Source organism: Orbicella franksi, chromosome 4 (genome assembly GCF_964199315.1).
Source record: "Orbicella franksi chromosome 4, jaOrbFran1.1, whole genome shotgun sequence".
In the NCBI taxonomy this organism is placed as follows: domain Eukaryota; kingdom Metazoa; phylum Cnidaria; class Anthozoa; order Scleractinia; family Merulinidae; genus Orbicella; species Orbicella franksi.
This window is the reverse complement of record NC_138148.1, coordinates 4670499-4682957: the sequence shown is the minus strand read 5'-3', so window position 1 is coordinate 4682957 and position 12459 is coordinate 4670499. Positions and strand designations below refer to the sequence as shown.

The window sequence follows — 12459 nt, the reverse complement described above, 5'->3', positions numbered from 1 at the left end:
AGACAGTTTGCTTGTCTTGTTGTTTTTGGTTTTTGTTTTTTTTCTGATAATGCGACTTTATTTCAAAAGGGTGCATAATTACAGTCGAGACTGTAGTCTTCCTGATTGCCCTATATATGAAACTAAGTTAGAACATGACTACTTACAGGAAGTTTAAACATTACAACATAGGATACTAAGCTACTAGAATGTTACAATAATAGGAATTAAATTACTTAGAGTGCTAAGTTTTAAAAATTAAACCTAAGTTCAATAAGAAATTAAAAAGTCTGTCAATTTTCAAGTTATCAGGCGTGAATTTACGCATCGTGCAGTAGTTTCCTCTGAACTTCTTTAGATCGCCCGAATAGACAAAGTCATCATGACTGTTCCACAATTGAAGAGCAGTAAAAGAGAACATCCGTTTTCTGCTATTGGTACGTGGTTGTTTTGTTGTTGTTGTTGTTGTTGTTTTCGCTTATGATAAATTGAAGATTTTTTCAATGGCCAGGTTGGTTCTTTGAGTGTCTTAAATTTCAGGGCTTGAATGAATGACTGCTTCATTGACTTTCCAAGAGTTATTGAAAAGGTGACTACCAGGTGCGATAAACTCTCATGTCATGGCACATTGCGACATCCAGTGACCTGAACAATAGTGCTAAGCCTTCACCACAACTGCATTGTATTCTTTGAAAATAGTGGGGTTTTTTTTTGGTTTTTTTCTTTTGTGGTCGTTTTTTTCACACCTTTTTATCCTGTTATATTTTCACATCCATGAATTTATTTTCTTCTTATACATTATATGGCTGGTGTCTGTAGCCGATATAACGCGCGCTCAGATTCTGCCCTAATGCTCAGAGGCACGCGCGAGAGATAATTCGAAACCATTTTTTACAATAACTAGTAATGTCTAACTTCTCGCGCGCTGATTGGCTCATTTTTTCATAATAAGAGTACAGATAGGCTCGATTACCAGCCGCTGTTCGGGAAAAGAGCCCGCGCTCCTCCCCCGAACTCGTCTGTCCTCTCATTGATGATAAATTGCGTCATAACATTGTCGAAGTTTACTGCAGCACCACGAGCCTCCAGTTCTTGACATAATAGCTCGCGGCTAGTACAATTTTCGCTCCAAATGGAGACTGGTGTTTATTATCCTTCAAATATTTTTCGCAGCAAGCGCAGTTTTGAAACTTGGAAAATATCTCTCGGATATTCCCTAGTGTTAGCGGAGGCATATTTAATCACGTGAAGAAGTGTTTAGATCAATCGCGCACGAGCGAAAATATTTGAAATATGGTAAGCGTGTGCGTGTTTTTTTTTGGGGGGGGGGGGTTGGGGAGGGGTGCATTTTTTTTAGTTTAGTTTTCTATATTTTGGGGACGTTTTTAATTAATAAATTATTCCACTAATGCTTGTTGGATACGAGATGGTTATAGACAACTCCACGCTATGCGCCTCGTTGGCAATCTACCGTGTCATATCCAACGCGCATGAGTGGAATAATTGCTCACTATAAACTAAATTAAGGCTAGGCTAATGGGAATTTTCGTAAGAGACCACACATGAGTGAGGCCATAAATTAACGTTGCTTGTCATAAAAAAAAAAAAAAAAAAACATAAACAAAAGGGAAGATTCTGTGTTCATTGTTCCAAGTCACCTTTTCGTTCTTCTATGTCGGAGGGCCAATCTCTACTTGAAGAAACACTGTGTCGTTGACAATGTAGCGCCTTGTCTTCAGAACCTTGTGGGACACAAATCTTGCAATGCCTTCCATGCTGCATGATACATCTGAAGTGAGCTTACTTCCTCGGCTTATCAGAGATTGTGTTACATTTTCCCTCCATGGCCAAGACACATCATCTTGTTGATCAATCAACGTAAATGTGACCTTATAATGAAAAGGCCAAGCCAGTATGTTGTCGTAAGTGCCTTTCATAAGACGGAGGTTTACTGAAAGATACCTGTTCTTGTTTGACTGATTGCCATCTGGTTGAATACAGACTGATAATTTGTAACCCATTTTTCCAGTGAAGAAAGGCTCACTGTATATTTCACGCTCGGTTCCACTGATGGCCCGTCGTAAAATCTCGCTGAAACCATTTATCCTCCACACAAATTTGGAGGATTCACTTCTCAAAACAGAGACTTCTTTCTCCTGAGCGGCCATCTTTGCATCAAGAGCGACATTTTTCGCTGTTAACTCTTTCACTTGCTCCCTTAGTGTTATTCTTTCCTTGTCAAGTTCTTCTTGCTTCAGCTGGAGCGCGTTCATCTTTTCCTCAAGCTTTCCAGTAGTTTCTTTAAAAGTTGTACATGCTAAGTCAAGATGCAGTTGCATTGTGGACTGGAGATGGGTTTCGACTTCCTTCCTCTGAATCTAAACGCAGAATTTAACAAATCATTTACTCTAGTAATTTAGCCGACATAACAAGGGAACGGTTGGTTCAGAATGATCCGCCTATAGCTTACTTGGCTCCTTCCTTCTTCAAAGAGGGATTCGAACCCACTACCTCCCTCCCTCTTCAAAGAAGGAGGGAGTGGGTTAGAATCCCAGCGGGCCTATTCTTCTTGAATGAAATTACACTGGATTTGGCCTAGCTCGCGTTATCGGACATTAAGTCGTTGGTTTAACGTCTTAACGTAACCCCCTTTTATAATAACAATAATAACAATAATAATAATAATAATAATAATAATAATAATAATAATAACAAAGACCTTATTTAAGAAGGGTTAACCAAAGGCTAATAAACTTGTTGCCCTCGGAAAATAAAATTACAAACCTAATGAAAAACGAACAATACTATGAATACAATATACAATATAATAAGTTAAAAACCTAAAATTATGAGAGACGCGAATAGTTGAATTACAATAATATTCTTCTTCCTAACCTTCACAGATAAACTCAGTGAGACCGTTTAAGAATTGCTCTTCAGCCCGAAGGAGAGGATTTAGGGGGTGGGGGTGAATTAGGTGGCTAATCACCCCCCTTTTGGAGGTGCGAAACAGAAAAATTGAAAAAGTTTGTGAGTATTATGGCAGAAATAACGGCAAACTCTCTGGACAGGTAGCTTACTGTAATTTCTAATGTGTGGCATTGCTAGTATTCCTAGAGAAACGGTTTTCAATTAGGTTCCAATTCTCAAATTGCAAGATTTTGGGAACATGCCCCATTGGTTCTGCAACCCCAAGTTACCAGCCACCCCTCCCCTGGATCCGTCCATGAGTCTGTCCAGTTACTATTAGAAACCCTTATAAATCATATACTTCGTGATTAACAAATCGATTTCTATAACTCTTACCGTGCCATTATTACAGACCGAACTACTATTGCCTTCTTAAATAACTTCATATTACCTTTGCATTGCAGCCCATCTGAGCATACGGACAGGAAACCACGGACAGCGGACAGTGGTCGTTAGTATGAGATGCAATCTAAAAGTATCAAGATTGACTGAATATTATTAACTTATCTTCCTTTTCCCAACATGCTTATAACTATTAAAATGAAACGTTGTCAGGGTTATTAGAGTATGTTCCGTTGAGATAAAGGCACATTGTATCATTTTAGTTGAACTGCATGTTAAAGTAGTTTCCTTGTAAACAGTTTCATTTCTTGCGCACTGCAGCCAAAAGGCCTCTGTAGTATTTAATTCAGTATACATGTGCTCTAACCTTGTGCACTAGCAGAGGCAGATCCGGGCGCTCTTAATAGAGTAGGTTGTCAGGACCCAAATGCCTTTTCCCGCTCGAGTAAAGCGCAGAGGGTTCAACCATTCTTCAGGACACAACGCGTTATATTGTTCAATCGAAAATGGGGGCGACTCTTCATGGCTCATATCTTCGATTCACCCAGCCAGCTAATAAACCAGTATTGAACATGTATATTTGTAATGTATTGTCATCGGTCCTTCAAAGCAGACAAAAATTCAATCGTGACGTTTCAAAACTGAACCATGCAGAATTACTGTAGTTTGTTGATCTAGAAATTTTCCCGATTATTTCCGAAGATGCTAAGTTCAAAGGAAATTTAGAATAATAGAGGGAAACATATAAAGACAATAAAACTGTTGGAGCGATCTGTGTCCATGATTAAAATTTAAAAAAGGACTTTAAAACAGATCTAAAAAACGTTAAAACTGAGTTTTGGACCGCCTTCTGCGGTCTTCTTTACATAAATGTACTGTGCAAGAGCCACGGAATGCAAATATGTAGTTAAGACGTCACTGTTCGTTGTTCCTTAGGGAGGAAACCAGTAATGCATAAACTTGGGAAGGGTGCTCTTTCATGAACAGAGTTCTTGTCCAGGAATGAATGTAATGACTCTAGAAAAAGCCTTTTGTCCTTTTTTTTTCACGCCTGTTTCCAAAATTCTCGCATAATTAGGGTGTGTGTCGTGGCCAGTGGTGAAGTTTTCAGGATAGCCATTAACTTTTAGGTCGTTGATAACACGTGGTTTCTCTCTCTGTCTTTGCGCAGTTGTTGATGGAATGCATTTAGCGCGGTCCATTAAGGTCTTACCAACAGCTCTTTTGCTTTGCGCTGGGCTGTATGAATGGTAATCCAAATACTTGCTCGTATGTGTGGCCTTGCGGTATACACCCACCTTGATCTTTCCGTCTTTATTCACAGTGTTGTTGGTGTCCAGGAAGGCTATGCTCTTCTTGCCTATGGTTGCTGTAGGCATCTCTACTGTAAACTGAATGTTGGTATTTATAGAGTTTAAGTGACCGTTAAAAACCTCAATACCATCTCTCTTGATGTACGCGTTCGAATCGTCAATATAGCGGAGCCACCATTTTATTTTGACGGGCGAAGTTTCTATTGCTTTCTTCTCAACTTCTTGCATTACAACTGGCTCTGCGATGACCGCACTGACTGGAGATCCCATGGCACACCCCGATAGCTGATGGTATTGGGTTACCTCAAATATGAAATAGCTGTTGTGTGGAAGAACGGAGAGTAAGTCCAGGAGTTGGTCTTTGTTCAACTGCGTGTGATTTTTCCAATCATGAGATCCCTCGAGTTTTCTCTGAACAATGTCTATAGCCATGACGATCGGCATGGAGGTGAAGAGTGAAATCACGTCAAACGACACAACGTCCAGTTCCTCTTCGGCCACCTCCCGGTTACTTATAAACTCTGCAAACTGTTTAGCATTCTTGACAGAATCTTCGGATTCATTCGCAAGGTGCTTCAGCACGGAAGCCAGGTACTTTGAAAGCTCAAAGGTCGGCGAGCCAATACAGCTGTTTATGGGTCTCAGTGGTATCCGCGTTTCTGTGTCTTTCGGGAGAGTGAGATGATCGTCCATTTGCTACAGTTCCACTTTGTGAATCTTAGGTAAACCGTAAAACGACGCTGGTGTGGAGTCGGAGAGGCAGAGCTTCCAGTCGTCTGTTTCGTTGAGGCTCCCAAGCTTCTTGAGGTCCAAGAGTTTTTTCTCAAACTCAAGCTCTGTTCTTGATGTTGGATTGCGCCTCTTATTGCTGATTGGTATATAGACGTTCTGATCTTGCAGTATTTCTTGAATCTGGTTACGGCAGTCGGTTTTCTCCATGACGACTGTACAATTCCCTTTATCTGCTCTGATGATTACGATGTTTTCGTCACTTTTTAGTTCTTTGAGTGCTTTCGTCAGGTTTCATTGTTCTGGTGGTTTAGCCTGCTTTAAAGCTCTGTAAACTTCCGTTCTAGTTACGTCCTCATTTTCTTGAGGTAAGTGGCATATGGCGGCTTCAACAGAATCGAGTGCGTCCTTCGTGGGTACGGTGTGTGGCGTTATAGCAAAATTCAGTCCTTTCCTCAGTAGCTATAGCGATGTTTCGTTGCCCAGTCTTCTTCTGGAGATATTTTCTTCTTTAATTCGTCTACATCCACGCGAGCTGGTAGCCTATGTAGCTTGTAGTCATGTTTCCGTTCAATTCCGTTCCTTTCTGTTCAACGTTTTTTAGATCTGTTTTTAATTTAAATTTTAATATAAAGACAACTTGAAAGAAATACAAACCTATCGAGGCGTGGATCGAAATTGAGCCACCTACCTCTGCTTGAACAATAATCTCGCCACAACTATTTGGGCATTCCATAGGCTTCTTCTCACACCTCTCAACATGATCCTACGGACATGCATGGAAACACATGTTTCACGTCTAGTAACTTTTATTTTCAGCAGTTCTTTTCAATCTCGTTCTTCGAGTCTTCGTTCCTCACTGCTGCTCAAGCTTGACGAAACGAGCGACTCTAGAGAGTTCCGTTAAACAATGGTAATCAGGATCGAAATGAATACACCGGCGACTTCATTATTGATTGTCAGCCTGGTATGTACAATTCAATCGGAAGCAGGACTTCCAATCAAAACTTTCCAGAGTCGCACGTTCCCTGACCGCTGGTCAAGGGGAACGACGCCTCCCGGTACGAGGTTGTAGCATTTTCGAGCACTAAGACAAAGAAACTAACCACCTTGAGTTTAAAAAGAGACAATGCTGCCTAAAAAAAAAAACAAGAAACAAAAACCTGGAAAAATTGGACATGTAAAGAGACAAAGGGCAAATTCCGTCCAACCAAAAATCTCGGAACTTTCGCAACGGGACCAAATGGTACGGAAATTTCCTTGGAACGGTTTTCCAGAAAATCCGAACATTGTTAAATTTCTGAAATGCGCACCGTTCAACTAAAAATTCCGGAAATTAAAAATGGAACAGAAATTCCCGGTAAGAAATTTTCGAGAATTTGGGACATAGTTCGCGAGGTTGTCCTCTTCTCTGTGGAAAATTCTGTTACATTCATCTCTGAAAATGTATGAAATGTGCCCCAGAATGTTTGGTTTAATGGAAAGCGCCCAATAAAAACTGCATCTCAGAGCAGGAATAGAATCTTGTCCTGTAAAGTAAAGTGCAACACAGCACAGGGCCCTCTAACAATATACACAGAATAGAAATACCATTTCGTTTTTTTGGCGTTGCAATAAAACTAATGAATTTTTATGCCTTAATTGACGCTAGGTGACTTAATGAAGGAGTTCCCAGTAAATCGAGCCTAGCCAGTAATCGGATACCCATGTTTGCGCAAAGAACTCTGGGATTGTCAGGAGGCAAACATTGCAAGTCACTAGAACGAAATGTATAGCAAAAAGTTGTTTCGAAGTCCCAAATACGATTTTGGGGAGAGATCAACACATTTTCGCCGTTGTTTTATCGCAAATGGACTTGGGCAATGTTGATACGTGGATAATGTAAGTTTTTGTTGAAATAACAGTGAAATATATGATAAAATCTACCCCGGGAATATACCGATAAACTCCCTCGCTTGCGAGAGGTTTATTGTGAAATTTACATCGCGTAAAGGTCTTGAAATATTACAAAATTAGGTATAAATCGAGAGGAAATAACCCAGTAAAGCCTTAAGTTGTGTACAGGCTACTTTTGGCTTATTTTGAAGCTCAGTTACACAAACAATATTGGGAATTTGCCCGGTGGCGAGCATTGTGCTGTGTGGGGTTGATAAAATGAGTAGACAGATCACGCGACTCATGCTGTGTGGCCATTGTGTTGTTCAAAACCTTAAAGTTTTGTTTTTACAAGCATGTCTTAAGCTAGTAATGTCTAACTTCTCGCGCGCTGATTGGATCATTTTTATCATCAATAAGAGTACAAGCGAATAAAATTCTAATTTGTGCAAGCTTTCAAGTTCAACTTTCAGCTGTCAAACTGTCAACTTTTTAACCAATGAGATTTTATGGACTTTTTGAAGTAGCCAATCAAAAAGCGAGAAAAGCTGTTGACAATGTTCGCGTCATTTTGAATAAAATTCACTTATCTTTGTTTACGGCGCGGTAAGTTTAGAGAGTCTTTTCCCCTCATTTATTCCTGGCATCTGACTATTCTGGGTCTTGTTATTGTAAAAAACAAATTGACGTCTGTTTTTTATGCGTCTGTCCTCTTATTGATGATAAAATTCGTCATAACATCATCGAAGTTTACTGCGGAACCACTCGCCTGCGGCTCGTGGGTCCACAGCCACTTTGACAATGTTATGACGCAATTTATCATCAATAAGAGGACAGACGCAGAAAAACTGACGTTGATTTGTTAATTTTTTTTATGGACGTCGAAACAACTTTTTCCATAAATTTCCTTCCAGCGACTTGCAGTGTTTGCCCTCTGACGATCCCAGAGTTCTTTGCGTATAACACGGGTATCCGATTGCTGGCAACTCATTCACTGTGGGATCAGTGGGGATTTGCGATTAATGGCGGCACTGCGCACGATTGTTTTCTCGTCAAGTTGTTTCAACCCGCCCAACCATTTAGGAAATCAATGATTAACAATTGTTAAAGAGAGTAGCCTGCTTATAACGTACTTGAATCAGACACTTTGGATGTGACTCATTACAGTGATCACAAACTTCAATCCTCCACAGGCACGAGTTGGTCGCGTGTTCTTCAAGTTCTTTTCTTTGAATCGTCACTTGACAGTTTTCGTTGGTGCAAGAAACAAGCTTGAAACTGCAAGACGCTAGATGATCCTGTTAAAGTAAGTTAATGTATTAGTATAAAAATAAAACTACAAACTAGTTACTCGGTTGGTTCAAGCGTCACTGAAATGTACGCTGAAAGTGATTTTGAAGCGATACCCACTCGATGCATTAACATCAGCTGCCATTTGTTATTCAATAATCTCTTGTTGGCACAGTAATAACTGCTTGAGGTTACCGTATGCTTTAGAGCACCTTTGAGGTGTGTCGCGTCCAAGCGATGTAGCGCGTCCGGTTTAAACTGTAAATACCAAAACCCCTATATCAAATTAAGGCTTATCGAGCTGGCCATACACTATACCAAGAATTTTGAAAAAAATGAATTGTCGAGTTTTTCGACCTTTAAATGTGAGCGTCCGAATCATCTTTTGGGTCCCTTTCGGAAAGCTACAAGTCAAAGGGAATTTGTTCGTTTGCCTTCAAATTTGGGCAGTAGCTAGTTTGACATATAAACAACAAAAAAGCGTCTGCGAATTTTTTATTTCTAACTATTTTTTCTCCGAGAGCGATTTTTCTACGATGACTCCATATTTTTTGTAATCCTATTTTCTAACCCTAACCCCAAATTGAATATGGCAAATCGCAGACATCTTTTTTAGCGCTTTGAGTTCGGAAACTGAGGGACAAATTAAATAAGTGAAAAAACAAAATTTGCTTTGAATTGTAGTGTTCAAAAGATGATTCGATGGTTCGTTTTAATTGGAGGACGTAAAAAAGCGACAATTCATTTTATTTCAAAATTCTGAAAAAAAAATACAAATCGAGTTTGAACGGGATTCTAATCCATGTCCACTGCAATGTGGGCGCAGTGCTAGTGTTTTACCAACTGACTCGCTAACTCACAAAGTGACGCGATAGCTTGCTTCTTTACCTCTTTTTCCCTTAGTTCACCGGTCCAATCGCAACCATCGCTGGAGCATTTTATTTTAAACGAAAGAATCTTCCTTTCGGTGGCTTTGTCGGGAAATATGTCCTTTATAAAAAAAATGATAAATCATTACATATACGTGCATAACTGCATTTATGGGCCAGATAATGTTTGTTTACATTAAGCCTCACAGCGTTGAGTCATTCCATAAAATCTCTAGCAACAGCTGCAGGCATTTCCTTTTTCCCCCTTTTTCAACAGCCCTATCAGTTATTTTTTCCCCCTGTCTAGAAGGGCGTCTTACGGTTTCTAAGGAATTAAATGTCTGCAAACTAGTTTTTGTTTTCTCCGACTTCTTTTAACTTGTTGATAATGATGTTTTTACCATTTGGCGGTCAAGTTCCTCTCTGTCAACAGGACAACTACACTCTTGCTGCTGGCTTTCTTGGCTGTGAACGAACATTAAGAATTGTTAGGGTCTTTTTTTATGTCGGACTGTTACTCTGGCTTCCCAAGTAATGCACCTATCAATGTTAAGCCGCTGAAGGGGGGGGGGGGGGGGGGGCATAGGCGGGGGTTTTGACGTAACAAGTCTGCTCGTGGGACTTTTGATCATTCGCCGAGTCCCGAGGGTCGGAACTTTTGACTTCAATCGTTAGTAGACTAAGCCCTACCGACGCCATCTTTGATGACCGAGAATGACTGGAAACAAACTGAACAGAATTGGAAGAAAACAATGTTCCAGATCGCTGGCTGTGCAGGAGATGCTCAGAAGTTTGGTGTCGAACTGAACATTGTTGCAGATATTCTGTAAACAAGGCCTTTGTTACAGATCTTGGTTTTTCCTTAGTTAAAGGTTAACTCCAGTGCTGAACATCATTGATTTGTATTTTGAAAGTTGTGTACGGAAACAAATTTCCGAATCCTACATAGCGTAAGACTGTTTCTAATTTAAGCTCAAATGAATTGAAATTATGAAACATTTTACAGGATATATAGTGTTCTGTATTCACCTTCATACATTCAATTCGCAATGCATGTTGTTTCTAAGCATGGTCATAATTTTAGTACTAAACGAAATTGAATTATTGAACTTCATCTTTATGAGCCTATCATGTGTAGTGTATAATTACGAATTAGTGAATACATCTAAGATCTTGAGTCCTCTTATGGGGCTTTTTCATATATCTCTACTACAGATAGAGTTCAACATTTTATTTCCATCGTTTCTGTTTAAATTGTAAGTAATTAAAATGTCACAATAGTGTAGGACATTAGTCGTGATCAGAATTTCCATGTTTTCTGTCTTGTTAAGTCGTACATGTTTAGGGAGTCGTCACAACTTTAATATAAATTAGGTGACATTTTTCTATTAAACAGACGCTCGTTTCAAGTTGTTGCTTTGTAGCCTTAATTTTATTTACAACTTTTTGATGTTTAATTCTCTTTTTGACAGACCTATGCCTTTTTCTAGACAGAGATGGAGAATTTGCATTCTTTGGAACAACACTAATATCCCTGGGATGGGGAATTTGCACTCTTTTGACCAAGGTTAATTTCCCTGGTGTCGGGCATTTGAACTGAAAAGATGATCGGAGTTCAAATCCCCCGCCTTTGCCCGGCCTCCCACCACCCCCAGCGGCTTAACATTGATAGGTGCATAAATATATCCTAACTCCATGACGCACAGCTGAAAAAATATGAACCAATTGTTTTGTATCACTTGTATTTGCCCTAAGCCTGCATCATAGGATTATGATACATAGTTTAGGGCTGCTTTTCTCGCATCGTGTTACTAGAACTCAGCTTTAAAAGCACCTTCGTCCTTTCGTTTAAGATAATCAAATGCGTCATTTATTTAAATCAATGTTTCGGCTAACTTTTTTTGTCTACCCTACTATGTTTATTCATGCGTACAAGCAAGTCCTCCCAAGTGTCTTTTCGGTTATACACGGTACAAAATTATAAACGTTTTCAATTCCGTGCGCAGCACACGCTAAATCAAGAAAACACCGATATAAATACGACCTTCTTTTTTCGAAAAATTTACAGAAAGTCTAGAAGAATTTCATTCAAACCTGTTGTGACTTGCCAATTAATCTCGTAAATACAAATTCGATCAGACAACTAACAAGTTGAAATTAAAACACAACATGAACGTATCCATCCGCAGTGCTCTCTGCAGCCATAAAAACCTGTTTGATCACTTTGAAATACTGTGAGCATCTTTCAGTGAATTAAACTGGCAATACTGATTCATAAATATGTAGCATATTTTCATATTAAGCTAGTAAAAGCGAGCAAGGAGTCACACTTCCCGCTGCAAATCACTTTCGAACGAAACAACCGTCCGCAATGGCGGATGAAATCTCAAGATGGTTCACACTAGCGACATAATGACACAGGTACACTGAGAAACTGTCTTCCTCTAAATTAATCTACTATGTAGTTGACACTTTAGACTTATAACAATACAGAATTTACATTGAATGTTTTTTTTTCCTCGTGTTATAAATAAATACGACGGGAACGATCACTGAATAAACAGCACCTCTTCGGCGTGTATATCCGCCGTTTTCGTTTTTTGTTTTTTGTTTTTTTTGTTTTTTACAAATTAGTTTAAATAAGACGCACGCATAAAACTAACAATAACACGAACCTTGCCATGTGTCTGTCGAGGCACTGCCGACAAAATCTATGACCACATCTCGTCAGAACTGGCTCTCGCAACGGCAGCTGACAAATCAAACATTGTAAATCATCGTCAACTGGACTCGTGAAGTCTTCCTCGTAGCCACAAGGCAATTTAATGCTTTCCCTTTCCATCATTTGGATCTAAATTATAATTCCACGGTATGAAATTTTAGGTCTAACGTGGCCACAGACGAACTACTTCGAGAATATTACGATTCTTAGAAATATTAAATATGCTAAAATTTCCTACTTTCTAGGAAACTAATAGTCCACACTGCACTGACGTCACCGAGTTAGTGACATACGTTTCTGGATTGCGTTACTTTTAAATCACGCTAACTCTTAATAGATCATTTTTCACTCATGGAATAAACAAAAATGA

At 39.4% G+C, this 12459-nt stretch overlaps 3 protein-coding genes across 3 annotated transcripts in view; 1 reads left to right on the top strand and 2 right to left on the bottom strand.

The window, feature by feature from the left end:
* Positions 1 to 3326, top strand: part of LOC145484250 (TNF receptor-associated factor 4-like) — a 27817-nt gene extending 24491 nt beyond the window's left edge. The window contains exon 7 of the mRNA XM_081462892.1: positions 2883 to 3326. Coding sequence (XP_081319018.1) covers positions 2883 to 2951 — 69 coding nt within the window. The 3' untranslated portion in view covers positions 2952 to 3326. The remainder of the gene's footprint in view (positions 1 to 2882) is intronic.
* The window catches only part of LOC145484217 (TNF receptor-associated factor 6-like), a 204127-nt gene that overhangs the window by 162082 nt on the left and 29586 nt on the right, over positions 1 to 12459 (bottom strand). The window lies entirely within an intron of this gene.
* Positions 1306 to 12459, bottom strand: LOC145484240 (TNF receptor-associated factor 4-like). The gene is made up of 7 exons (XM_081462881.1): positions 12043 to 12459; positions 9769 to 9832; positions 9387 to 9488; positions 8342 to 8506; positions 6025 to 6099; positions 3341 to 3418; positions 1306 to 2357 (listed from the first exon to the last, which is right to left on the bottom strand). Exons 1-7 carry the CDS (start codon positions 12210 to 12212, stop codon positions 1650 to 1652), a joined length of 1362 nt encoding a protein of 453 aa, XP_081319007.1. The 5' UTR covers positions 12213 to 12459; the 3' UTR covers positions 1306 to 1649.